This window comes from Chlamydomonas reinhardtii, chromosome 8, assembly GCF_000002595.2.
Source record: "Chlamydomonas reinhardtii strain CC-503 cw92 mt+ chromosome 8, whole genome shotgun sequence".
NCBI lineage: Eukaryota > Viridiplantae > Chlorophyta > Chlorophyceae > Chlamydomonadales > Chlamydomonadaceae > Chlamydomonas > Chlamydomonas reinhardtii.
In genome coordinates, this window is record NC_057011.1 from 1,287,587 (window position 1) to 1,312,432 (window position 24,846).

The 24,846-nt window shown below is 64.7% G+C and overlaps 5 protein-coding genes across 5 annotated transcripts in view; 2 read left to right on the forward strand and 3 right to left on the reverse strand.

Annotated features, from left to right (window-relative positions):
- CHLRE_08g363650v5 (uncharacterized protein) lies at positions 1-5,746 on the reverse strand. The gene is made up of 9 exons (XM_043064870.1): positions 5,367-5,746; positions 4,514-5,111; positions 3,796-4,231; positions 3,580-3,614; positions 2,935-3,220; positions 2,300-2,688; positions 1,678-1,877; positions 1,037-1,463; positions 1-897 (listed from the first exon to the last, which is right to left on the reverse strand). The coding sequence occupies exons 1-9, from the start codon at positions 5,678-5,680 to the stop codon at positions 259-261; spliced, it is 3,324 nt and encodes a 1,107-aa protein (XP_042921871.1). The 5' UTR covers positions 5,681-5,746; the 3' UTR covers positions 1-258.
- Positions 5,747-5,846: 100 nt separating this feature from the next.
- On the forward strand, positions 5,847-8,984 carry CHLRE_08g363700v5 (uncharacterized protein). The gene is made up of 6 exons (XM_043064871.1): positions 5,847-6,144; positions 6,738-6,883; positions 7,141-7,264; positions 7,478-7,711; positions 7,851-7,933; positions 8,106-8,984. The coding sequence occupies exons 1-6, from the start codon at positions 5,946-5,948 to the stop codon at positions 8,340-8,342; spliced, it is 1,023 nt and encodes a 340-aa protein (XP_042921872.1). The 5' UTR covers positions 5,847-5,945; the 3' UTR covers positions 8,343-8,984.
- A 56-nt stretch (positions 8,985-9,040) lies between these two features.
- Positions 9,041-12,666, reverse strand: CHLRE_08g363750v5 (uncharacterized protein). Its single transcript, XM_001696055.2, has 5 exons — positions 12,325-12,666; positions 12,134-12,182; positions 11,736-11,848; positions 11,349-11,368; positions 9,041-11,126 (listed from the first exon to the last, which is right to left on the reverse strand). The coding sequence occupies exons 1-5, from the start codon at positions 12,418-12,420 to the stop codon at positions 11,027-11,029; spliced, it is 378 nt and encodes a 125-aa protein (XP_001696107.2). The 5' UTR covers positions 12,421-12,666; the 3' UTR covers positions 9,041-11,026.
- Positions 12,667-12,727: 61 nt separating this feature from the next.
- Positions 12,728-14,636, reverse strand: CHLRE_08g363800v5 (uncharacterized protein). Its single transcript, XM_043064872.1, has 4 exons — positions 14,507-14,636; positions 14,282-14,326; positions 13,260-14,091; positions 12,728-13,031 (listed from the first exon to the last, which is right to left on the reverse strand). Exons 1-4 carry the CDS (start codon positions 14,519-14,521, stop codon positions 12,973-12,975), a joined length of 951 nt encoding a protein of 316 aa, XP_042921873.1. The 5' UTR covers positions 14,522-14,636; the 3' UTR covers positions 12,728-12,972.
- A 140-nt stretch (positions 14,637-14,776) lies between these two features.
- The window catches only part of CHLRE_08g363837v5 (uncharacterized protein), an 18,602-nt gene continuing 8,532 nt past the window's right edge, over positions 14,777-24,846 (forward strand). The window contains exons 1-19 of the mRNA XM_043064873.1: positions 14,777-15,221; positions 15,374-15,476; positions 15,702-15,932; positions 16,213-16,235; positions 16,401-18,292; positions 18,613-18,731; positions 18,892-19,227; positions 19,451-19,522; positions 19,699-19,857; positions 20,205-20,489; positions 20,872-21,015; positions 21,409-21,458; positions 21,629-21,843; positions 22,235-22,302; positions 22,811-22,887; positions 23,584-23,830; positions 24,114-24,157; positions 24,348-24,467; positions 24,779-24,839. Of these exons, the coding sequence (XP_042921874.1) occupies positions 14,995-15,221; positions 15,374-15,476; positions 15,702-15,932; positions 16,213-16,235; positions 16,401-18,292; positions 18,613-18,731; positions 18,892-19,227; positions 19,451-19,522; positions 19,699-19,857; positions 20,205-20,489; positions 20,872-21,015; positions 21,409-21,458; positions 21,629-21,843; positions 22,235-22,302; positions 22,811-22,887; positions 23,584-23,830; positions 24,114-24,157; positions 24,348-24,467; positions 24,779-24,839 (4,473 nt within the window). The 5' untranslated portion in view covers positions 14,777-14,994. The remainder of the gene's footprint in view (positions 15,222-15,373; positions 15,477-15,701; positions 15,933-16,212; positions 16,236-16,400; positions 18,293-18,612; positions 18,732-18,891; positions 19,228-19,450; positions 19,523-19,698; positions 19,858-20,204; positions 20,490-20,871; positions 21,016-21,408; positions 21,459-21,628; positions 21,844-22,234; positions 22,303-22,810; positions 22,888-23,583; positions 23,831-24,113; positions 24,158-24,347; positions 24,468-24,778; positions 24,840-24,846) is intronic.

Sequence of the window (24,846 nt, forward strand, 5' to 3'; positions counted from 1 at the left end):
GAATCACAGGGGACCATGTTGCGCCTTGCACGCCCAGCTCTCGCCACCGTGTGCCTCCACAAGACCGCACCCTCTCTTGCCTGCGAATGCGCATCAGCAAACTTCCAGCCAGCCAGCAACTCGTCGGTGGGAATCTGTCGGTGGGAATCTGCTGGGGTTTGGGAATCAGCTGCACCCTACGGGACTTCACCGACCTGCCTTACAACTGTCCCATCGCACACCCTCTCTTGCCTGTCGCTGCCTGTCACGCCGCCATCGTCACGGCCCATGCACCGCCGCCACCGCTCGCAGCAGCGCAAGCGGCACATGCGGCGGCAGCACCGCCACCACCTCACGACCGCTGCCCTCCAGACCCGCACCGCTACCCCCACTCGCACCCACACCACCACCCGCACCTGCACCACCACCCGCACCGCCACCCGCACCGCCACCCGCACCCGCACCCGCACTCGCACACGCACTGCGTCCAGCTTGCCCCCCGCCCCCGGCTCCGCCCCCGCCGTCCTGCACCGCCGCCGCCGCCGCCAGGACCAGCAGTCGCAAGGCGGCGTCCGCACGCAGCGCCCCCTGCACCGCCTGCTCCAGCTCCCGCCGCCGGTGCCGCAACTGCTGCTGCTGCTGCTGCTGCTGTTGCATCGCCTGAGCCCCCTCCGGTCCCTCCTGCTGCAACTCCAGCGACACCGCATCCGCTGTAGCGCCAGAGCCGGCTGTAGCGGCAGCCACGCAGGCAGCTACTGCCGCGTTCACGGCCGGCCCTAGCTCCTGCTCGCTGGGTGCGAGGTCGCGGATGCTGGCGGCGGCGGCCTCGGGCGCCTCCACCCCGAGGCGCCACGCGGCCCGCGCGGCGGCACGCCAGTCGGCGGCGGAGCGGTGGGCAGCGACCGCGCCGCGGAGCGCCTGCGTTTAAAGGAAGCATCACAATTTCATGAGATCAAAAGCTGAGTTGAGCGCCGCGCGATCACGTCATCTTGACACCGATCAAACCACAGCAGTTATACGTCAAGTGGCGATGCAGCACGCACCTGCACCACCTCACCTGCACCACCTCCCGCAGCTGCCCCGGCCGCGCCGGCCGCACGCACCCCAGCGCCGCCATCACGCGCCGCCGCGTGGGGCCGTCGGTGTCCCCCGCCGCCGCCGCCAGCGCCGCCACGCCGCCCTCCGCCAACAGCACCGGCACTGCCAGCGCCCGCCGCACCCGCGCCAGCTGCGCCGCCGCCGCCGCCGCCGCCGTATCTTCACCCACTCCCGCCCCTGTCCCCGCTCCTGCGCCGTCTTCCGCTGCTGGCGACCATGGGTGCGGCGGCGGCGGCTGCCGCCGCGCCGCCGCCTCCGCCGCCAGCAGCTGCTGCAGCCCTGCCGCCGCCGCCCGCCGCACCTCCGGTAGCTCGTCCAACAGCGCGTCAGCGAGCGCCTCAGCTATGGCGGCCGCCGCTTCGGCGTGCCCGCCCCCCGCCGCGATCCTGCGAACGAACGCGATTTCAGCAAGCGAAAGTAAAACCGTAATCCTCAAAGCCTGCTGAGGTGTGAATGTGGAGTGAGCCGGCTGTAAGAAGGCAGCCGGCGGTCGACCAGGCATCTACAGCATGTTGCAGAGTTGCAAACAAGCTTGCATATCATCTCTACGAACTCGCTGCAGCACCAGCAAGGCACGCCTTAGTACGGCCCTCATCTCACCTGGACCCTGCAGTCCCACCGATGCCGCCAATGCGCACCGACAGCGCCGCCGCAGCGCCTGCCCCCACTGACGGACCCGTGGGCGCCGCCGCCGCCGCCGCCGCCGCCGCCGCCGCCGACCGCGCCGCCGCCGCCTCGAGCGCTCTGCCGTACTCGTGTCGGGCGAGGCTGGTCATGGCATTCAATGCCGCCACACGCACCTGCTCGCCAAATGCATAAGAGCACACGGTACGGTATACAACGGCACAACGAGGCTTTTGCTTTTTTGCGTTGGTCGCCGGCATGCAGTCTGTGCACCGCCACGCGCGTTCAGCGGCGCCGTCGTCGGATCATTCCTGGTCTTGGTTAAGCTAGCATTGGAATCAAGCACCTGCCCTTCCCTCTCTTTCGTTCTCGTGTCCGGGCTTCTATGTGACTGATGTGGCTTATTCGTTTCGGGCTCGGGCACGTAAACTCCCGCGAACCATGCACACACACACACACACACACACACACACACACACACACACAAACACACACACACACACTGTCTTTGCGCAACGTTTTCCTTGTGCTCTTTAACACACACACACACACACACACACACACACACACACACACACACACACACACGCACACGCACCTGCCACTGCTCATCCTCGCTACCCAGCTCCAGAGCGCCCACCGCCCGCTCCAACAACTCCAGGTCGTCAGAGGCGGCAGTAGCCGCTGCTGCTGTAGCAGCTGCAGCAGCTGTAGCAGCGGCAGCAGCAGTGGCAGTAGCACCGCCGCCGCCAGTTGCTGCTACAGCCGCCGCCTGGGCAGCAGCACCGTCGCCCCAACCGCCGCCGCCGGCCTTGCCGCCGCCGCCGCCGCCGCGGCGCTTGCCGTGACGCCCAGGCGGCGCGGCCGCCTCCTCAGCTGCAGCATTTGCGGCGTGTGGCGGCGGCGGCGGCGGCGGCGGCGCTGCCGCCTGAGTCAGCCAGGACTGGGGCTCCCAGACTGAGGCCGCCAGGCGTTTGGATGCCAGGCCTGGGGGTACAGGCACAGGCAGGCGGCAGAGGGTGCGGCCGTGGGGTGCGGCCGTGGGGGTTACATTCATGATTAATTTAGAAGTGAAGTCGTAGGCAGGGGGTCCGGGAGGGCGTACGGGAGGGGGTGCGTTGGGTGCATTTCAAGGCGCGTGGGTTGCGGTGACACCTAAGCGCATGTGCTCCCGCAAAGGCAAGGTGCCGTACAGTCAAGGCGCCGTACTCGGCACCGCGTGTTCCGACGCACCTCCTCCTGCTGCCTGTGCCGCGCCCCGTTCCGCAAGTCCACCACCACCACCGGGCCCTGGCCGCGGCGGCAGCAGCAGCAGCGGCGGCACAGCGCCAGGCGCCGCCGCGCCCTGGCCGGGGCCGCGTTTGCTGCCCGCCCTGCCGCCCGCGCCGGGTGCGGGCGCGTCCCCCCATGCCGCGGAGGACGTTTGCGTCGGAAGTGGCCGCTGCTGCTGCTGCTGAGGCGGCGTTGACAACAGGGGCGGCGGCGCGCCCACTCGCAGGGATATCTTCTTGCTCAATGCCTGGCGGGAGGGAACAGAAGCAACGTGCAAATCACATCAACATATGGAATCATGAAGTACGCTCTTCATTACTCTCGGTATAGGTGGCGGTTTTGTTGACAGGCGCAGGTTGCGTTTACAGGCGCTGGCACGCACATGGGCAGTGGACAGGAGGTGAGGTGCTGGTGCGCCCCGCGGCACGGGCCTAGGAGCAAGCAGAGCGGACAGAAGGGCACGTGGTGTGGGCGCTGGGGAGGCTTTGAAGGAGAGCCACGGGAGATCGTGTGGGGATTAACTTTGAACCAATCCCGTAAGGAAGCAGTCGCGCTGCAAGGAGAAACTGCAGCTGAGATCGTGTAGGGACCGAATGCCGCACGCACCTGGAGCTTCACCCGCAGTGACGCCGCATGCAGATCTGCAGGGTTCACAGGGGCCGAAGGGCGCACTGGTGTAGGGCGGCAAATGGGCAGGCGGCCCCAAACAGAGACACACGCACACACCGTGTCAAAGCCTGCTGCACCTCCGTGCCTCCCATTGCTTACTGTGAGTGCGAGTACTACTGCACACAACCCTCCTGTCCACCCACCCGCGCCTACCTCCCAGTGCCGTGAGCGCTGCCAGCCGCAGCCCCCTCGCCGGGTCAGACACCGCGCCGCACAGCCGCATGAACACGTCATCCGCCAGCGACACAGCCGAGCCGAAGTGCGTGCCCGCCGGCAGGCCAGGCGCCGCCGCCGCCAGCGCCACCGCCAGCGCCACGGCGGCGGCGCGCACCTCCTCGGCGTCGTCCGACAGGCCCGCGACGGCGGCGACGTGGGCGGATGCGGCGGCGGCGCCGTCAAGCCGACACTGCGGCTGCCGCCGCCGGTGCGGGTGTGGCCGCTGCTGGTGGTGGTGGTGGGGGCGGCGGGGCTGAGACGGGCCTGGTACTGGTACTGGTGCTGGTGCTGCCGCCGGCAGCAGGGGGGAGAGTGCGGTGAGCGGTCGGCCCTCGACCTCCTCCTGAGCCGCCGCCGCCGCTGCGCTGCACGCCTGTGGCAGGCCGACGGAAATCAGGTTAGCTCCGTGAGTAGCAATCTCTGTGAGCAACAGTCGCTTCCACTCAGCAACCGGCACCAAGTCATCAACTTCGCTCTGCCCATTGGTAGAGCTCCTCCGCGGCCCAGCCCAGCCCATTCTGGTTTCGGGCCTGGTCAACCCCACACCGTCCCACACCATCCCACACCATCCCACACCGTCCCACACTGACCCACGCGGAACCGCAACGGCACACAACAGCCGTCAACGACCTGTAACGACCATGCAGCGACCCACCTGGTTCAGGGCTCGCAGCACCGCCGCCCGCACGCGCGGGTGCGGGTGGCGGACCTGTGCCAGCAGCGCCTGCCACCCCACAGCCCCCGACAATAACTCGGCCCCCTGCGGCTGTAGCCATGCTTCTGCTGCTACTGCTGCTGCCGCCTGGCAACCACCGCTGGCGGCGCTGCTACTGCCGCCGCCGGCGCTGCTGCTGCTGCCTCCGGCCTCCTGCAGCCGGTGCAGCTGAAGCTGCAGCTGCAGGCAGCTGCCCAGCAGCTTCACGGCCGCCGCCACCGCATCCACGTCAGCGCACCTGCCGCACAGAGCCGACACCGCCACGCCCGCCAGTCGGCACGGCCGCATACAGCTCGCGCCCCACAGCACCTCCCGTGCCGCCGCCGCCGCCGCTGTTGCTGGGCCCATTGATGTGGTGGCCTCACACGCTGCCCTCAAGCTAGGTTGCGTGCCGCTGACCGCGCCGGTAACCGTGCCCCTAGGGCCCGCACCCCTAGGTTCTGCGGCGGCGGAGGCCGTGCGCGCGTGTGTTTGTGCCGTGGACATCGCCAGCTTTAGGAGCAGTGGCAGCAGCCGCGATAGGCCGTCCAGCGCCGCCCTGCAGTGGCAGTAGCAACAGCAGCAGTGGCAGTAGCCGAAGTAGCAGTAGCAAACAGCAGGACAGAGGCATCAGTAGGAGCAGCTGCAGCTTGGAGTCATTCAGTGGAGGCAGCGGGCTGGTCCCTGCCTTCACGCATGCTACCGTTATGATTGCCCCAGCGACGCAGCCCGTACCACCAAGCATTCCCCAAGGTACAAGCGCTGATTTGAAGTCACATTCAAGGCGTCCTTGCTCATGTGCTTCTGCACGTACCGTGCCGCGGGTTCGGGTGCGGCAGGGTCCGCCGTGAGTTCTGACATGAGCTCAAGTGTCTGCCGCCACTGCTGGCCGTGAGAAGCGTGGGCTGCCCTGCTGCCTGACGCCATGACACCATGCAGCTCAGCCTCCACAGCAGCCGTTAGCGCCCGCAAGTGCAACTCGCACGCAGTAGGCGGCGGGCAGGGAGGCCAAGGGGGTTTGAGCCCGGCGGCGGACTCTGAGCAGTCCAGGACCAGACCCAGCATTCCCGGCAATGACACGGCGCTGCCCTGGGTCGCGATCGCGAAACACAGCTCCGTGAGGTCCATATCCATGCTCGGGTCATGCAAATGCTACGATAGTTCACTCTAGGTTAGCTTTGCTCGGAAGGCCATTCGCGCCCGGCTCTAACTGCCAAATGAAGCCAGCTTTTTATGTGCTTCCATGACTTTCAAATATATTATCAAGCTCAATGCACCGTAAAATTTGCATTTACGGTGCTGGCTGCTCCAAAAGTGAAAGCGCAAGGACGAACCCCTTCATATCCCTTTGAAGAGGCATACATAAGCGTTTTTGTAATGCTTATGCGCACGAATGCACAGCTTGCTGCGAAGAGCCCGTTCGGGCGCCACGTACGAAAAACAAGAATCGCGATGGGAGACCCCCAAACTAGACCCTGTTCTAGACTGCAGCCTATTCTTGCATCGACATTGTAACTCAATACATACTGTTACTTTGAGCACTGGTGCTTCTCGTTCGGGGACGCTAGCTGTTTGGAGCGCTGACTTTCAAGGTGCGCGCGGGTGCCGCAGAGGCACGCACTGGCAGCCGCATGCCGCCAGCTCCAGGCTTTAGCAAGGCCAGGGATGCTCAGGCCATGGCAGTGCAGTGGGATTTCAGCGCGGACGCGCTGGTTGATCCTGGCGCGAAGCGCAAGAGGGCCCACGGCTTGCGCAGGCAGCATGCATGCGTCCTTTTCTTGGCCTGGAGGCAGCACTGGCAGCTGGCAGGAGCCTGTGCTGCCGCGCGGGGGCCTCCGTTGACCAGCCCCGGAACAGCATGTGGCCGACTCAGCGGGCGCAGTCACCTTCAGGCGCGGTTAGGCAGCCAGGGCGACAGCCAGATGTCTTTGGGGCATCTAGATGTCAAGGCGCACTCGGCAGGCGCACGCGGACCCCTTATTGCTCAGTGTGGCGAGTTGACCGCTTGAAGTGGCCGAAAAGCCAGCTTCCGGCGCATGACCGGGGCTGGCAGCGTGCATGTTTCAACTCTATCAGCTCTCAGCGGGATAGGGCTTGCTGCTCGTTTTTGGTCGAGTTGGCGGGCAGCCAAGTGTGCCATCCCGACTAAGCCCCCGCCCTCGCTCTGGTCCTGGCTCGTTCACAGGTCTGCGCTTGGCTCATCGCCCAACACCAACATTTATGAAGGATATTGAACAAGCGGTCGCCGCGATCCTAGAGAAGCAGAAGAAGCAGCCGGACGGGCTTGTGTCCCTTATCCTTGACTCTACGTGCAAGGCTACTCACGTCAAGGTGAGCAGGTCGCGGGACGGTTCCCTTCACGTGCACCGGGCAGTTGCACGGCATACTGTGGGGATGTGAACCCCTAGGAGACAGGGTTGCGTGCAGGAGCCTGGGCTTTGTTACCATGCAGGGGCGCACGCGTTTACACTTATCCGTAGCGTGGAGGCCATGCGTCTTAGGTCTATTCGCTTGCATGCGCCATGAGGGGCTTAGGCAACTCGGCCCCATAGACAGCATATGCACCGTGCTGCATGCGGCACCTGCAGGGCTTGGACGCGTTCGTAAACCTCAAGACGCTATCGCTCTGCAGCCTTGGACTGACCTCGCTCGAGGGATTCCCAAAGCTTCCCAAGCTTGAGCGCCTCATTCTCACTGATAACCGCATCACAGGTCGGTGCGGGCAGGCGTGCACGTAGCAGCAAGACAGCAGCCCTGCGCATGTTCCGCGCATGCATACGCTGCATCCATCCACCACACACAAACACTTCACTTGCGGCTGCAGATAGCACAGAGTCGGTACACCTCCCCTCGCGCGACCCTGCACGCTCCCCTAACCCGCCACGCCCGTGCCCATGCACCTCACTATACTCCATACACACGCAGGCGGTCTCCAACACCTGGTAGACGCCGGCCTCACCAGCCTGCGCATCCTAGAGCTAGCCAACAACCGCATCTCGCGCGTCGAGGAGCTCGAGTCGCTCAAGGGCCTGACATCGCTGCAGAGCCTTGACGTGGACGCGTGCCCGCTAGCCACCAAGCCGGACTTCGACCCCAAGAAGGTCTTCACAATGCTGAAGGAGCTCAAGTACCTGAACGGCGCCGACGAGGAGGGCCGCGGTGAGTCACGGCTTCTAGTTGTCAGGTGTGCTTCGGCATCCTCGCGGCTTGTTGTGTTGCCAAATGCATTCAGTTCTTTGGAGTATTGTTCATCAGACCGGTGGCCTTAAGTTCACGCCGTGACAATGCTGGTCTACAGAGCGCGACGGTGACGAGGAGGAGGAGGACTTCGAGGAGGAGGCCGGCGAGGAGGAGTACGAGGAGGGCGGCGGCGAGGGCGAGGTGAGCGTGTCACGGACCTTGCCTGTCCGGGACTCCTTTCAGCCGCTGCACTGGCGGGGATGCACATGCTCGCCTGAAAGGAGGCTAGGATCAAATGCAACGGCAGCGCGCAGTGAAGACACCAGGGGCCTCTCATGACACCCCGTCTGACTGCGTCCTGCCCCTCGTGCAGGAGGAGTTTGAGGACGAGGAGGGCGCCGAGTTCGAGGAGAAGGAGTACGCCGTGCTGGTCGGCACCGACGCGGTAGGGGAGGACGAGGAGGGCGACTACCAGGATGAGGGCGAGGGCGAGGACGACGAGGAGGAGGAGGGCGAGGATGAGGAGGATGAGGGCGCGGAGGGCGCCGAGCCCGCTGCCGGCGGCACCAAGCGGAAGCGCGATGACGAGGGTGAGGAGGGCGACGAGTAAGCAGCGGACCCTTAGCGGCTTGATTGCGAGGCCCGTTGCGAGGTTGGAGAGCCTTTCACGGCTTCGCCCACCCATCCCTTTTTGTAGCTTTATATGAAATGTGCCCTGTAGTTGTAGTGTTTGAGTATACTCCAAACGTGGCGAAATTCGGCGTGATGTTTGCGCTTTGTGGTGGAGGCACCCAAGTCGTGTGTTCTGTGGAGGTGGCACGGGACGTTCGCGTGTGTCTTGCGGACATGTGCGTCGTGACTGAGCTGCATGCGGACCTCGGGACGGACAGACCCTGACTCATGACCCTGATTGTCGTTGGGATTTGACTGTTGAGCCCCTACGAGACTTGAGCAAGGGCAAGCGCATGCGCGACACACATATGACATGTGTATGAAAGGATCGGTGTACCGTATAGGAAGGCGTGGGCCCGCAACAGGGTGCGCACACAAGGCGCGAGGCTCTGCTCATGACTTTGTTCTTGGCTTGTCAGGCCCCACACTTGCCATGGTTTCTCACGCATTTAAGTCTCGTAACACGCTCGGACAAGAATCATGATGAGCAGAGTGTGTCTATGGTCCAGCCAGTGCGCGCGTGTCACCACGCTCGCATGGGAGAACTGGGCGAGAAATTGTGCTGTAACGGTGTCGGAGTCTATCGATGGTGCTTGGTGCGGCGCTTCCCACATGTGGTTGCACGTGCCCACGGTCCTCGTACGGTATAGCTATTCGCACCAACAAGTTGTTTTGGCTTATGGCTCAGCTCCCTGCTGCACTTGGCCCTGAATGTGCGCACTGGTACCCTGAATGGTGCCGAGTGACGCAACATGACGACGCTGGTCGGCGCTGGGCGCCTCGCTGCGGCTACCCTGCCCAAGACCTTGCCCAAGACCGCCAGGCGACCATACCGTGTGCGGATGGACTGTGAGCGTGGGGCAGACAGGGGTACCTTTTTGGCGTCGGGGAAGCCCCCTATCCGCCCCCAAGACCTCCTGCACGGCAGGGCCCGTACGGCACATTTCTTGTCGGAGTGTTGGGCACTTGGGCTAGCCCAAATCGAGGGAAAACGCGAGTGCATGTTTGGACGTGGGTCACGTGGCTCCACTGCCTCCACAGCGGGTGAGCCGGACTGGCGTTAAATTGGTGGTGGGCACGCGTGCCAACCAACCTAGTGCACACCCCATGCGGCCATGCCGCATCGAGGTTGGAGGCCGCCCCCTGGCTGTGATTACTTGCTCATACAGACTCTCTAACACTTTATGGTAGTATACAGGACTGTTACACAGCCTCTGCAAGTCGGTGACGCAGGCGGGCACTCCGTTGTAGCATGCCGCGGGGCTTGCCTGGACAACATTACCCCATGGATCACCGGATGCGATGCGTTCTTACTCGTGTCTACAGCCCTGACACCGCGGTGCCCACGACAATTCAAACGAAATCTCAATGTTGGTGGTGTCTTGGTGACTGTTCATCATGATCATGAACGCCACACGATGTTACTTGTGTGGCATCCCGGACCGTGCCGAGTACACGTCCACACGAGACGTGCCACCGGCCCGCGCTCTCGATGCTGCCCGCAGCCAAACACGCCTATCTACTAATTAAACCTTTATTGCCAGCCCCGGCCCTAGTTGCCTATATCTCTTGTCAGCCCCGCTGTAGACGGCAATTGTCAAAATCCCACCAGCCTACAGCTTGCCTGGACGGGTGACGGGAACAGAAGCATCGTGTACGAACACACTAGAATTATACGATCATGACAACAACGATACCCCTTACAAGTGTTAGCCTTTGCCATCAGCCATCAGCCCAGCCCCAGCCTCAGCCCATCCCAACCGCCTTAGCGCTCTAATCCTCCACTTGCTCCCATCCACAGCAACTTGCACAGGCCGAGATGCCCACCAACAGCAGCCGCCGCCAGCGCCTCCGGCGGCACCCTGCAATCCGCGGCCGCCACGGCCATATGCACACAGACGAGCACGCTGCTGGGCACCGCCAGGCACTTTGCGGCGCCACGCCCGGCACAGGCTGCGCGTCTCCATCATCCGCAACGGCGCTCACCTGCGTGAATTGGATCTGGCCATGGGGGCACGATATGTGGTTTCTCCTCGCAAGGGAGCAGTGGGCTGCGCCCACGCCACGTCTGTAGTCTGAGACCGCGAGCGTCTACCTCATCTCCCCGACATACTGTAGCCGGGGTCGGTTCGTACAGGCACGGCCCGCCATGCGTCCAGCCACGCCCCGCTGTCAAGCACAGCCAGCAATCAGTCAAACAAGCAGGGAATCCTCCAGCCACAACACTCCTCACTGCTGCGGCCTACCACATACTGTGCGGTGCAATGCTCGCCAGCAAAGACCCTAACTAGACACCGGCCGGCCTCCACCTGTGCGCTGGCGCCGCTTCTTGGGCGGCGCCGCGCTCTCCTCCTCCGCGTGGCCTTGCTCGCCCCCTCCGCTACGCACATGCACGCCGCAACCGCTGGGCCCAGGGCCGCTATCGCTGCTGCTGCTGCTGCTGCTGCTGCTGCTGCTGGTGATGGGAGCGTCCTGAGCGCCCGCTCGCCAGCAGCTCCTACAGCCGCTCACTTCTTGTTGTAGTCCGCGGTGCTGTCCGCGTTCAGCCGCTAGCCCATTTTTGTTCGCCATCCCTCGTAGTTGGCGTGGATTAGCTCATCACGCGCTTCACCTGCTCTTGCGCTACATGCTCATGGAGAATTTGTTTGCGAGGTCGTCGCGCGACAGCAGCGCCTTGAACTCTTGCATGTCCAGTTTGTTGTCGCCGTCGCGGTCGAACTCGCTGCGTGGAGAGCGCGGGGGAAGTAGGGGTTGTGAACACCAGCCCAAACTGAACCAAAATCCATAACCCCAAATTAGCTCTGGGCGCGCAGAGCTCTGGCGCCTTGGGTTTAGAGCGGAACAAGGAGCCGCAGCCATGTAAAAGGCCCCAATCTGCCAATCTGCATGTGCTCTCCCAGCGTTGCCGCCCCCAAGCCAGCCCTTTCCGTTCCCCATCCCTTACCTCATCGTGTTGTATACCACCTGCATACCGTGGGAGGGAGGAGGCACCATGGGGACGGTAAAACAGTGCCGCATGAGTTCTGCAAAACACGGCATCCATACGCTGATGATCCCTGCCCAACTTGCCCGGAAGCCTAACCTGCCCAAGGCCACGCAACTCCACACCGCCAGCCCCCAGCCCTTCCTGCCGCCAGCCCCCTAGCACCCCTGCCCCCAGCCTCCCGCCCCCAGGCCCCCCTGCCGCCCTCCCAGTCCTCCCTGCCCTGCCCCCTTGCCCTGCCCTGCTGCCCTCCCTGCCCTGCCGCCCTGCCCTGCCCCCCTGCCCTGCCCCCTTGCCCTGCCCCCCTGCCCTGCCCCCCTGCCCCCTTGCTCTGCCCCCCTTCCCCACCTGCTCCAGCTGCGAGTCCGGCACCGCCGCGCCCATGAGCGTCTGCAGCACGTTGAACAGCTCCTCGCTGGAGATGAAGCCGTCACCGTCCTGGTCGTAGATGCGGAACGCGACTGCGTGGCGGGGCGTGGGGATGGTGTTATGTGGCGCGGTGCGGGAGGGGTAAAGTGGTCTGGCGTGGCGTGGGAGGCGCTGCCGATGCCAGTAAATGGTGGCTTTGGCAGCGTGCGCAAGGCAGGATGTTGATGTGCAAGGGTGGGAGGGAGCGGGAGGTGAATACCAGGAGGGCGCGTGCGGTAGGGCCCGCGGCGGCCATGGGCAGCGCTGAACCGAGCGTGGTTGCAGTGTTACTGGGCCGCATGTATCCCCGAAAGCATGCGTGTTAAACGCGTACTCACACTTGTACTGCTCCTCCTCATTGTCCAGCTGCCCAAAGTACTCGAGGGCCTGTCGGCCGAGGGAAGGGCCGGAGGCCGAACGGAAATCTTAATACCAGAAGCCGTGCCTGCCAGTCTGGGGTTCCAGGCATCAATCAGCGTGTCAAACCCCGCGGGGGTTCGCGGCCCGGCTCCCCGAGCCCACGCCCCACCCGCGTAAACTCCTCCAGGTTGAGGCTCCCGTCGCCTGACGAGTCGAACAGCTTGAAGAGGTGCGGTACGAATGGGTTTCCCCCGAGCTCCACCATCGTCTGGAATGTGGCTATCTGCACCTTGCCCGTGTTGTTGGCAAGGCGCTGGAAGCGTCTTTGTAGTCTCTCTACATCCTTTTTCGTTAGCTTGCCGCCCATCGAGCGACCTTGTTGATTCCCCATGCTACTGTTTGCAGGCTACAGCTCCAGCAGCTCTTTTTATAGCCTTGAACTTTACACGTTTAAAGTAATTCCGATTCGTCGGTATCAACAGATGGCCCAAGTGAGCTGAAAATTTTGAACGAACTCGACGAAGCTGAGCGCTGGTGCGACGAGCAACTGCGCTTGATGTGGCAAATAGTATGTGTAGACACAATTACATTTAATCTGTTGCCTGCGGTCATCAGCCTGTCCCTTCACGATCCTTTCGTGTCCATGTGCATAACCCCCCTCCCCCGCACGCAAGTCCACGGGCGCTACCTACTCCGGCATCCATCATAAGTTAGAAGACACACATATGTAAGCTAGATACCAGCCCAATATGATTCACTGCCATTACCAGCGCCCAACTTCCTGACTTGAGTCCGTGGCAGAGACGCAGACAAGTGACTAGGTGACTGGCCGGATTCGCTGTGCTGTCGTCGCCAGCTGCAGGCAGGTCTCCACAACTGCAAGGCATTAAGATCAGGTGTAGCAATGATTACAGCGCAGCGCTGCACGTACGCAAGCCCTCCTGCGCCTTCCGCATGTCGCCTATCCCTTGCTCCCCTCCTGCTCTCCCTCACCCTGCACCACACCCGTGATGCACAAGGCCAACTCGCCCGATTGGCCCCCCCGCCCACACACACACCGACAAGATGCAACCCCATGACCTCCCTCCTCCTCCTGCTCCTCACCTGCCGCGAACTCGGATTGCGCCTCCCGCAGCGCGGGCGGCACCATGACTCCGAACCAGTGCAGCGGGTCCCGCGGTGCCGCAGCCGCCCGCCGCGCGCCCTGCTTCCGCCGCAGCCCCGCGCCCCCCTTGGCCTCCGGACCCGCACCCGCCTCGCCCCCGGCATTGCCGCCATCCGGCCCCGCCCCAGAGTCTCCGGTCGCCGAGGTGCCGCGCTGCGCCGCCTCCGCCTCCATCCGCAGCCGCCGCAGCAGCGCCTGCGCCTCTCGTAGCTCCGCCTCCTCCTCCCACTCCTCCTCCTGGTCGTCCTCCTCCTCCAGGTCGAGCTCATCCATTAATGCGTCCTCCAGCGCAGATGTCTCATCCTTATCGCCGCGCTTGCCCGGCCCTGCTTTCCCCGCACCCGCCCGAGTGTTGCTGCCGGCGCTGGCACCGGAGGCTGTGGCTGCAGCGCCGCTGCCCGCACTCCCATCCCCTCCATCCGCTTTCCCCTGCCCTGCGTCAGCTGCAGTCCCGCGCGGCGGCGGCGGTGGAATCGAGGTGTGATGGACCGTGAAGCTGCGACGCCCGCTGGCGGTCTCACCGCCACCTCCGCCTCCACGCGCCACCCCGCCCGACGCGTCGCTGTCAGCCCGCCCCTGCCCGTCCTTGCCAGCGGCCGACCCAGATGGCCCCGGCCCGCTGGATCCAGATCCCAACCCTGATCCAGATCCGGATCCAGATCCGGGGGACACCATGCAGCGGGTGGTTGCGACCATGCCTGGGTCGTACTTGTCCTGGCCCACGGGCCGCCCGCCCATGGAGTACTTTGCCCGGGCCAGGCTCATGAGGCCCTGCAAGTCGCCAGGCCGGTGTTTGGAGGGAAGGTGTCAGGAAACAGAAGGGGAATTCAGAACAGGGTCGGATATGGAGGGTGATTGCAAGCGAGGGCCCGGCGGAGGTGAAGGCAGGCAGGCCAGACCGGGTGCTGGGTGAGAGTGGGCGAGAGCTGGGAGCGGGCACGAGCATGAGGCGGCCGCGCACCTGCTTAAGCTGCTCCTGCAGCTTGCCTTGCAGCTCCACGTACTCCTGCGGAGCGAGAGGATGAGAGTGTTAAGAGTCTACCGCGAGAATGAGTGTTATGGCCAAAAGAGGTATCACAGAAGCGGGGGGCCGAGAAGGAGGTGGCAGGTGCGGTGTCGTTGTGCCGAGGCGACACGTTTGCACAAACTGTGACTGCAATCGAAGTATCGCTTCAACAAGATTTACCTGCATGGCGTCCATGGATTCCATGAACTCCCGCTCAGCGCGCTCTTCTTCAGAATCGACTGCGCTCCCATTTTGCGTATGCGCCTGTCCTGACAGCGACTTAACTTTTTCTGATGTCATCATTGCCAATAGGTTGCCATGGGTGTGTGTGCTTTGTTGCGGAGCATGCCTTTGCCAAATTGGTTCCAAAGCGGCATGGGCCTGATTTTTTGGATGGGATGCTCAATTCTGCTGTTGTTACAAGGATTTCATCTTATCATTAAAAGTCCTCTTACGAGTCTTTGACGTCGGTCAAAGCCCGGCCGACTCCGACTGCTCAAGTTCCTCAGCGCCAAGTCTTTCAGCTGGCTGCTCGCAGGCAGGCATATTTGCCACCACGATGCAGCAGCTCTAAGTATGCGGGCTAGCATAGCAGCACACAGGCGCAACGCAGGAGCCGACACGTCACAGTCGCTGCACCGTTTCCGGAGTGGCCACGCTCTCTAACGATGAGCGTGGCGGGTGGGTCTCTGCAGTCTGGCGGCCCTCCCCGCACCTCGACCACTCGAAGCAAGATCCTAGAGGGTCTTGGCACGCAGCCCTCTATGCGCCGCGCACTGGCGCGACTGGGTGCCGGGCTGGGTGCCGCCGAGGGGCCCGCCTCCCCGCTGCTTGCGCAGCACCAGTCCGCGGGCGGGCTCTTCAACACCACGGGGCTCCTTGGCGTGTCGGCGAGGTGCGCTCGAGGCGACGTGAATCGATCAGAACCAGATTTATGAAAGCTATGGAAGGCTGTGCGGTGCATGCTGCGGGGGCTTGGCTTGAGTGCACTGTCTGATGCATACCGTACGCATCACCGGTGCTCCCGTGTGGGCTCCATTGCCGCAGGCACCGGCTGCTCGGGGGTAGTGGCGGTGGAGGTGGCGGCAGCTGGGTACTGGCGCCGCCGCTAGCCGCAACGGGCCGTGCCGGGGGCGCAGGCGCTTCCCAGGTGGGCTGCGGTCAGGCGGCCACGTGGCACGCGCGCCATTCCCCTGTGTGTGGTCATGCGAACGGGCTCTGCAAAGGGCGCAGCCGCTCCTTAGGACATGACGTGAAGCATGCTGCAGCCTTGTGGCCTTGCATGCAGCTAAGTCACGCGGTTTGTGTGTTTGTGTATATGAGTGTGCGTGTGTGTGTCCATGTGTCCATGTGTTGGGCTTGGACCCAACCACAGGGCGCGGCGGCGGTGCCCAGTGCCGGTGGCGGAGGCGGCGGTGGTGGCGGAACCGGTGGGGCTGGGGGTGCCGCCAGCGCGCGGGCGCCGCGGCCACTGGCGCGGGGGTGGCGCGCCCCCGGCCCGGATGGCGGCGGCGGCGGCGGCGGCGCCGCCGGGGCTGGGTCTGACGGCGCCTCGGGTGTGTCCACTCAGTTGGACCGCAAGCTGTTGGAGCAGAAGCGCCTGCAGGTGAGAGGGGTGTGGGATGTGTGGGAGGCGTTTGGGATGTGTGGGATGAGTGGGATGGGGGAGGGCGTTGGGGGCGTGGACATGGGGCTCGTGGGGAGATGGGGTTGTATGCCCTAGCCCAACGAGTAGGACCGAATGGTCGAGTGGGGCGGCGCGGCGGTGAGCAGGGAGCACGGGGTAACGAGGTGCAAGGGCTGTGTGTCAGGGTATCCGGTTTTGACCTTCGTGACCTGACACGCCTGCACCCTCATTCCACCCGCCACCGCCACCACCTGCGCAGGGCGAGGCGGCACGGCTCCGCAAGTAAGTGCGGCACACGTGTATGTGCCAATCGTGCAGGCACGCATGACTGCCATGAGCGCACATGCACACACTTCGCATGTTCCGCTGCCCTGTTCTCTCTCTACCACGCAACATACGCGCACATACGCACCACCCAAACCAGTGCCACCGCCGCAACCCCCACAGGGACTACGACAACCCAGACCCCCGGCTGGTGCTGCTGCAGGCCGCCAAGGCCCTGGCAGACAGCCCGCCGGCGGAACGGCAGGCGGCGCTGGCGGCGCTGGCGGCGGGGCAGCCGCTGCAGCCGCTGCCGCGCACAGCCCTGCTGCCGGCGGCGGCTGCAGCCGCCGCTACTGGGGGTGGCGGGGGCGGCCCGTACGGGCAGCAGCAGTACGGATATCCGCAGCAGTACGGGCATCCGCAGCAGTACGGGCATCCACAACAATACGGATACGCACAACAGTACGGATACCCACAGCAGCAGTACCCGTACGGGTATCCGCCGGCACTGCCGCAGGATGCCGCTGCCTCAGGCGCTGACGCCCATGCGGCCGCAAACTACTACAACTACTACTACCAGCAGCAGCAGCACCCGCAGCAGCACCCGCAGCAGCAGCAGCACCCGGGGCCGAATGGCTGGCACCCGCAGCACCCGCAGCAGCAGCAGCAGCACTACCAGCAACAACAACTCCCAAACCAGCAGTACCACGCATACGCAACTGCTGCCCATGCCGACCCGTACAGCATACCGCAGCAGCCGCCACCGCAACAGCAGCTGCAGCCACACGTAGTGACGGATGCGGCGGCGGCGGCGGCGGCGGCGGCGGCGGCGGTGACGCCATCGCCGCACCTTGCAGCGGAGGCCGTGTTGGGTGTCTCCGGGCCAGCCGCTGCTTTCGCTGATGTAGGCGGCGGCGGTGCAGGTGCAGGCGGCAGCCCTAGCGGCGGCGGCGGAGCAAGCGAGCTTGATGGCACGGGGTTGCTTGGACGGCGGCGGCGGAAGGCCCGGTCGACGGTGGATGCCGTGGTGGAGGCGCAGGTGGCGGCGGCGGCGGCGGCACAGGCGCAGGCGGCGGAGGCGAAGGCGGCTGGGGTGCAGGCGCAGGCTTTGCCTCCGCCCCCGCCGCCCCCATACGACCTCCCTCCACCACCGCCACCGCACTTGCCTCCGCTGCTGCCTCAGCAGGCGCAGCAGCAGCCGGCACGCAGCTATCAGCCGCAACAATACCAGCAGCCGCAGCTACAGCCGGCGGCGCCGCAGCCGCCGCCAGGCTGGCCTGCGGAGCACCCATCACAGCCGTACCAGCAGCTGCAGCCGCAGTACGGCGACCAGCAGTACGCTGGGCAGTACGGCAGCCAGCAGCATCAGCACCCTCAGCAGTACACTGAGCCGTACCCCGAGCAGTACCCTGGCCACCAGCCGGTGCCGTACGGCAACCCACACTTGCAGGACCCTCAGCAGCACTTGCATGCTCTGGCACCCAGCGGCCTGGCACCCGGGGAGCAAATGGCGGCGCTGGAGGCGGCGATGGCTGCGGAGGCGGCGCGGCTGGAGCAGGAGAAAGTGGCGGCGGCGGTGGCGGCTGCCGCCGCCGCTGAGGCAGCTGCCGCTAAGGCGGCGGCGCTGGAAGCGCCAGCGGCGCCGGCGGCGCCGGTTAAGAAGACGAGAGCAAAGCGTAAGAAAAAGACCGACGAGGTTGTCGCTGACCCCGACGCGGCGGCGGCGGTGGCGGCGGCAGCGACGGGAGCCGAAGAGCTGGCGGCCATTGCCGCGGCTGTTGCGAAGCCCAAGCGAGCAGCGCGGAAGGCACCGGCGGCGGCATCCACTGACAGTGGAGTCGAGGCGGCCGCCGCTAGCCCCACTGCCAGCGGCCGCGGCGGTGCGGCGGCGGTGGCGGCGCGTACGGCCGCGGCGGCGGCGGCGCCGCCGTACCTGGAGGATGTATTGGACCTGCCGCCAGCGGCGCCGCGGCGGCTGGAGGAGTGGCCGGACTTCTTCTGGGCGGCTGAGGGCTACGCCACCAAGCAGCCGCTGCGGGCGGCGCCGCCGGATGACGTGCTCATTGTGGACACACGTGAGTTTCGGTGGTTGTGTGCCGGTGTGGTTGTGGGCTGGTGTGGTTGTGTGCCGGTGTGGTTGTGTGCCGGTGTGGTTGTGGGCTGGTGTGGTTGTGGGCTGATGTTTGGGGGATTGGGGCAGGGAAGGATTAGCGGTGGTGTACCAAAGAGCAGGCCCCCAGGCCTGGAGGAGGGGAGGGCGTTTATATGCGTGGCTGGCACCTCGCATCCTCGCATCCCTGAGTGCCCCTGCCCGGACCTGATCTGCTGCAACAACCTGTCAACATCACCACATCTAATGAGTTATGCATGGAACCCCCACCTGCCCGCCCCGCAGCCGAGGTGGCTCGTGCGGTTGTGGACCGGCTGATTTCCGCCGCCGACACGCCCTACCCCGGCGCCGCCAACCGCACCAACCCGCCCGTGCCCTGCCGCTACTTCGCCTGCGACACAGAGGTGTGGGCGTGGGCTGGGCTGGGCTGGGCAAAACGGGCGAAGTGAGTAGCGGCGGCCTGATGTTCACGCTGTGCCCGCTCACACACATACACACACATACACAACGTCCTGCGTGTTTCCCTCCCTCCCGGCCTTTCTTCCCCCCACTCCCCGCACCCAGGTGGCCTTCATCGACGTGACCTCGGAGACGCCCGTGGGTCACGGCGCCGTGCTGTGCTTCTCAGTGTACGGCGGGGACGACATGGACTTTGCGGATCTGGATTCGCTACAGTACGGCAGCGCCGCCGCCTCCGCCGCCGCCGCCGCCGGCCAGCCGCAGTACCAGCAGCAACACCAGCTGCAGGCGCAGGGCCTGCAGCAGGGGCGGGCGCAGGCGCAAGGGCAAGGGCAGCAGCAGCAGCAGCAGCAGCAGCAGCGCAAGGACCGGCTGTGGGTGGATGTGTGGGCGGAGGTGGAGCTGGGGCCGGATGGGCGACCCATCATGGACGGACGATACGTGAGTATGCCGGGTGCGCAGGGCGCCGCAGTGCTTGGTAGGAAAGCACACAGGAGAGGGCCGACGCCGTGCGTGCAAAGTGCAGCAAGCAAGCTCCCCGCTGCTGCTCCCACTAGACGTCGGCACTTCACCCATGGTGTCTGATCACTCCGCTCTTTTTAGTAGGTTTTGGTTTAGTTTGGGCTGGTATTTTCAAACCCCCTACCGGCCCCCCTCCCCCCAGGTCCGCCTCAAGCCGCACCACCCCATCCTGGCCGAGTTCAAACGCTTCTTTGAGCACGCGGGGGTCAAGAAGGTGCGTGCGGGCATGTGTGTGTGTGTGTGTGTGTGTGTGTGTGTGTGTGTGTGTATGCATGGGTGTGCAATCCCGCTGCCTATGTGTGTTGGCAACGGTCTGACTCCGCCGCTGCCTTTTGCGCCCGTGTTCGTCTCACCCCCACCCCTGTACCCCCGCCACCCGCCACACCCCAGGTGTGGCACAACTACGGCTTTGACCGGCATGTGCTTGAGAACATGGGCATTGCGGCGGCGGGCTTTGGCGGCGACACGCTGCACATGGCGCGCCTGGCGGACGCCAGCCGCAGCGGCAAGAAGACCTACGGCCTGGACAGCCTCACCAGCGACCGCGACGTGAGTGGGGGCGTGTGGGGTGTGGGGGGTGGGTGGGTGGGTGTGGATATGGGTGGGTGGGTGGGTGGGTGGGTGGGTGGATGGGTTGTGGCTGGGTGGGTGGGGAGGGGAGGGGTCTGTATCTGTCCTATGCGTGAGGGGCTGGCTGCACGGCTGTACCGCTGGTTTGGTTATACGGCTGGGGGAAATGTACAGCTGGGCAAGTGTATGACGCACTAACACACACACACACACACACACACACACACACACAGATACACACACACACACACACACACACACACACACACACACACACACACACACACACACACACATCGACACGCACATACACACCCGCCGTACAGATCATGCGCTACTTCACGCCGTTCACAATGGAGCCGCCCGCCCGCGAGCGCACCGGACACCGCCGCCGCGGCATCGCCGCAGCCGCGGCCGCAGCCGCCGGCAGCGGCGGCAGTGGCTACGGCCCGCCCGGCCTGGGCCCAACACCCACTGGTGCCGCCGGTGCCGGTGCCGGTGCTAATGCTGTCGGTGGCGTGGGTGCAGACGGGGGCGGGGGTGGGACGTGGCTGGGCAGCAGCCCGGGCGCCAAGGCGGAGGCGCTGGTGCGAGACATGGTCCGGGCCAAGGTGGGGCTGAGGGCGCTGCGCGGGCACGTGTGTGCCTCTCCTGCCGATTCCGCGTCGCGGGTTGTTTGTTTGTGTGTGTGTGTGTGTGTGTGTGTGTGTGTGTGTGTGTGTGTGTGTGTGTGTGTGTGTGTGTGTGTGTGTGTGTGTGTGTGTGTGTGTTGCAAGTGCTGTTTGACCAAACGCAATACCGTACGGGTGCCGGGATCGCTGCCTCCAGTCGCCTCCACCACCTGACCACTGCCACTTGCAACGCCCGAACAAGCGGCGTATGCGCGCGAAGCTAAACACCCCTGTCCTACCTCCCACACCCCTCCACCCCTCCCCTACCATGACCCGCTCCCGCCCTCCCTCCACCTTGCTCCTCGTCCACACACCTCTGCAGCTGGGCATGAAGGAGCGGTTCGGCATGTACCGGCTGCGCGGCGACGGCCCCGCCAAGGTGCCCGAGCTGCCGCCCATACACCGCCTGCACGACCACCCGCGCTTCCGGCCCACCTGGATCGACTACTCGGCCCTGGACGCCAAGGTGGGTGTGCGTGTGTGTGTGGGGGGGCGGGTTGTAAAGTGCCAGCCTTCACAAAACCAAACCAAGCCAAACTAGGGGGCAGAGGGGCAGGAGGCAGGGTCCTGGTGGTGGGAGTGGTGGGGTCGCGAGGTTCAGGCAGTGGGAACAGGGTAAGAGCATCTGGTGGTAGGTGTCGTGGGTGGTGATTTGGGGTGGTGGTGGGGTTGGGGGTGGGGCGTTCAGCATTGGTGCGGTAGTTAGGAGTCGCGCTGGGCCGCACCCTCACTTCGTCTCAAGCTGCCGTGATCTCAACTGCGGTAGCCATGCCTGGAATCATCCGACACCCAATCGCCCATCCGCCCGCCCTCCCCACACACCCCACGCACGTGCGTGTACGCACGCGCTGCCGTACAGGCCACGTGGCAGCTGCGGGAGGCGCTGGAGGCCAAACTGCGGGCGGAGCGGTGAGCGGGGGGGAGGTTGTAGTGACCAGCCCAAACCAAACCGAACCCAATGCAATGGAATGATGAGGAGAGCGCGGCCTATGTGGGGATTGCCGTTCGTACCGGTACACATACATATACACACACATAACATGTCTCTCGCTTGCAATAATTGTAAATCGCGAACACAGGTGGGAGATGGAGCCCGCGCTGGCCAAACAGCTGGGCTACGATCCTGACCTGCTGCAGCAGCTGCAGCAGCAGCAACAGCAGTTGGCGGCGGCGGCGGCAGAGGGGGCGGCGGCAGCGGCGCCTGCACCTCCGGCTCCGTGTTCCCCTCCTGCCCAGGGTCAGCAGCAGTTCTTGCACCTGTGGCACTTCTACTGCGCCTATTGGCTGGACTTTGGTGCGTGGGGCTTGGTGACAAATTTTGTGGGCGGTGGGCGGGAATTGAAAGGAGGCCACACTGGTATCAATGGCTGGCTTTGATTTTGGGTGTGCGCCCGAGTAGAACGCCTTGTGCAACACAGACGCTTAAGCTGGGGCCCCCTGGAACTGGATTGTCTCGCACACATAACACACGTGCACGCGCGTACCCGCCGCACGTGCCCACCTGACGTCTTCGACCTCCACCGCTCTACCGCTCTTTCCCCCTCTACCGCTCTCTCCCCCTCTCTCCCGCTCTCCCCACCTCTCCAAAGCTTGCACATGCGGCTGCAGTTTCTCCTTGCAGCGCGACTGTGTCCTTACGGGGTTGGTTAAGAGTTAACCCCGCCTCTCCACCCACCACCACCCAGGCGAGCTGCTGACTGAGATGGAGCGGCGCGGAATGATGGTGAACCGCGAGCACCTGAGGCAGGCGCAGGTGAGGCAGGCAGGCAAGGCGGGGGGTTGGGGGCAGAAGGGGCTGTGTGGTGCTGTAGCAGAGGTTGGATCTTCCATCTGGATCTGTGGTAGTGGATGTTGAGCCGGGGGGGGGTGTAGATACCAGCCCAAACCGAGCCCAATGCAGTAGAGCGAGGAGGAGGGGCCCTGTGAGGCAGGCGCAGCTGCGGCACGGAGGCGCCGGAGGAGGCGGCGGGGGCGTCTGCGAGTGCTGCGTTGTAGCGGGTGGTTGCAGCGCAATGCAGGTTCAATGGTCCATGCTCGCAGCACCGAGAGCGCCTCCACCCCCTCCCCACTCCCTTCTAGCCGCACCCGGGTCTCCGCCCCGCCCCCAACACACCTCTCATCCTGCCCCGCCTGACCTCTGCCTCACACACACACACACACACACACACACACACACACACACACACACACACACACACACACACACACACACACACACACACACACACACACACACACACACACACACACTCCCGCCACAGGTCAAGGCCGAGGCGGACCGAGCCGCGGCGGTGAAGGAGTTCCTGGACTGGGCCGACAGCAAGGTGGCCGGAGCACGGTGAGCGGGAGAGCGAGGGGGAGGGGGAGGGGGAGAGAAAGAGGGAGAGGAGCACCCATCGCCCTCTGTGTGACTGACTGACATCCTGTCTAAAGCACGCACGCATAACGGTGAGGGCGAGTTCCAGGCATGACTCACAAGGGGATGGCCGGGAGGGGAGGGGGGTGGGGGAGCTAAGCGGGGGTTTATCTGCCCGAGAGCCCAAACAAGTCAGGGACAGGACACGCACAGAGGACACGGGGGTGTCAGCTTTGTACAGCTGGACAATGGGCTGAGCCCCGCGACATCAGGTAAGACTGACTGACTGAAAATCGGTAGGCCCCCAGTCGGGAGCCAGGCACGGACTTTGGGGCTCCGGCCACCAGGGCGGGGGCGTACTAGCCATGGGCGCATGGCCACATTCCCCCCATGCCACCAACACAGGCCTTCCCACGCATTCCCAAGCCTCCCACTAGTACAGTTGGTGCGACGGACAAGGGCTCAGCCCAGGAACACATGGCGCACAGCACATTTCCGCATTTCGTTACATGACTAGAGTGGCGGCCTGAACCGCTTCGCTCGGGGGGCTCAGCTCGAAAACCCAGTTGGCCACTGGCAATGACGTCCTGCCTGAAACGCACGCGAAAACGTTCTCCTCCGGAAGCAAGAACGCACGCGCAACCCAACGCTCACTTACCGTGTTGCCTCCGCTTACAGGTTTATGAATCCGGGCAGCGGCAGTCAGATTCGGATGCTGCTGTTCCCCGACCACCCCGGATGCGCTACCAAGGCGGCGGCGGCCGAGGCAAACAAAGCCAAGGCGGCGGCGGCGCGCGCGGCGGCGCGGGGCGGCCGCGGCGGCGGCGGCGGTGCTGCTGCTGCTGCTGGCGGCGGCGCCGGTGGTGGTGCGGAGGGGGCGGCGAAGCCGCTGGGCGGCGCGGAGAACGGCAGCCGCATTATCAAGGTGGGGGGCATGGAGCTTTCCCATGTTACAATTTGATCCATGGCTCCTTGCCGTGTATGTGTTGCTCGTGGTACGTCAGTTAGGGCCTGGGCATGGCTGGGTGACAGGGGCTGCCGCTGACGCCACGCTCGCCAGACGGCCACAGCGGTCCGTCGTCGCCCCCGCCGCACTGCACCGAGCACGCCCTCAAGCGCACCCCTCGCTCTTTTGAATTGGGTTTGGTTGTATTTGTCGAGGCCAGTATCGATCTACAACCCCTCCGCCCCACCGCCCCGCATTGCAGGTGCTGAACCCCAACTATGAGACCGACAAGGCAGCCGGCATCAAGTGAGTGCGTGTGCGTGTGTGTAATTTGTAAGCGCGCCTCTGTGTCCACCCATTTTAATATTTGGCAACAAGGTATTAAAAGGTTCCCCGAAACCCCGAAACCCCGTACTCAACACACACACACATACACATACACATACACACACTCTTTCCCTGCCCCTCTCTCTCTCTACCCCTCCCTCCCTTTCAGGGTGAGCCGCTACATGAATGTGGAGCTGCACGGCATCTGGGGCCGCGGCGTGCCTGGCCGCCTGCAGCCCGAGGCCGTCACCGCCACCAACGCCGCCGCCGTCAGCATCCGGGTGCTGCGGTGAGGGAGGAGCAGGGGGCGGGGGCGGGGGAGGAGGGCGGGCAGGGGGCGGGCAGGGGGGCAGGTAGGGGGGCAGGCAGGGGGGCGGGCAGGGATGCCTGGGTAGGCCAGTGGGGCAGGCAGGGAGGTCAGGAGGTCGTCGTGACAGGTGGGCTGGGTCCGAGCAAATCTGGACGGGAAATCGGGGGGCTTACGAACTCGCTGTTCAATCCGCTGTTGGCCAAAGAACATCAGTACCTGCAAAGCCCACGCACACGTAGAACCCTGACTCCCAACTCCCCCATTGCGCCCGCCCGCCCCCCACTCCGCAGCGGGCTGGCCGGCAAGCCCGGCGCCGCGCGTAAGGAGCTTGCGGCGCTGCTGGAGCGGCGCGCGGCGG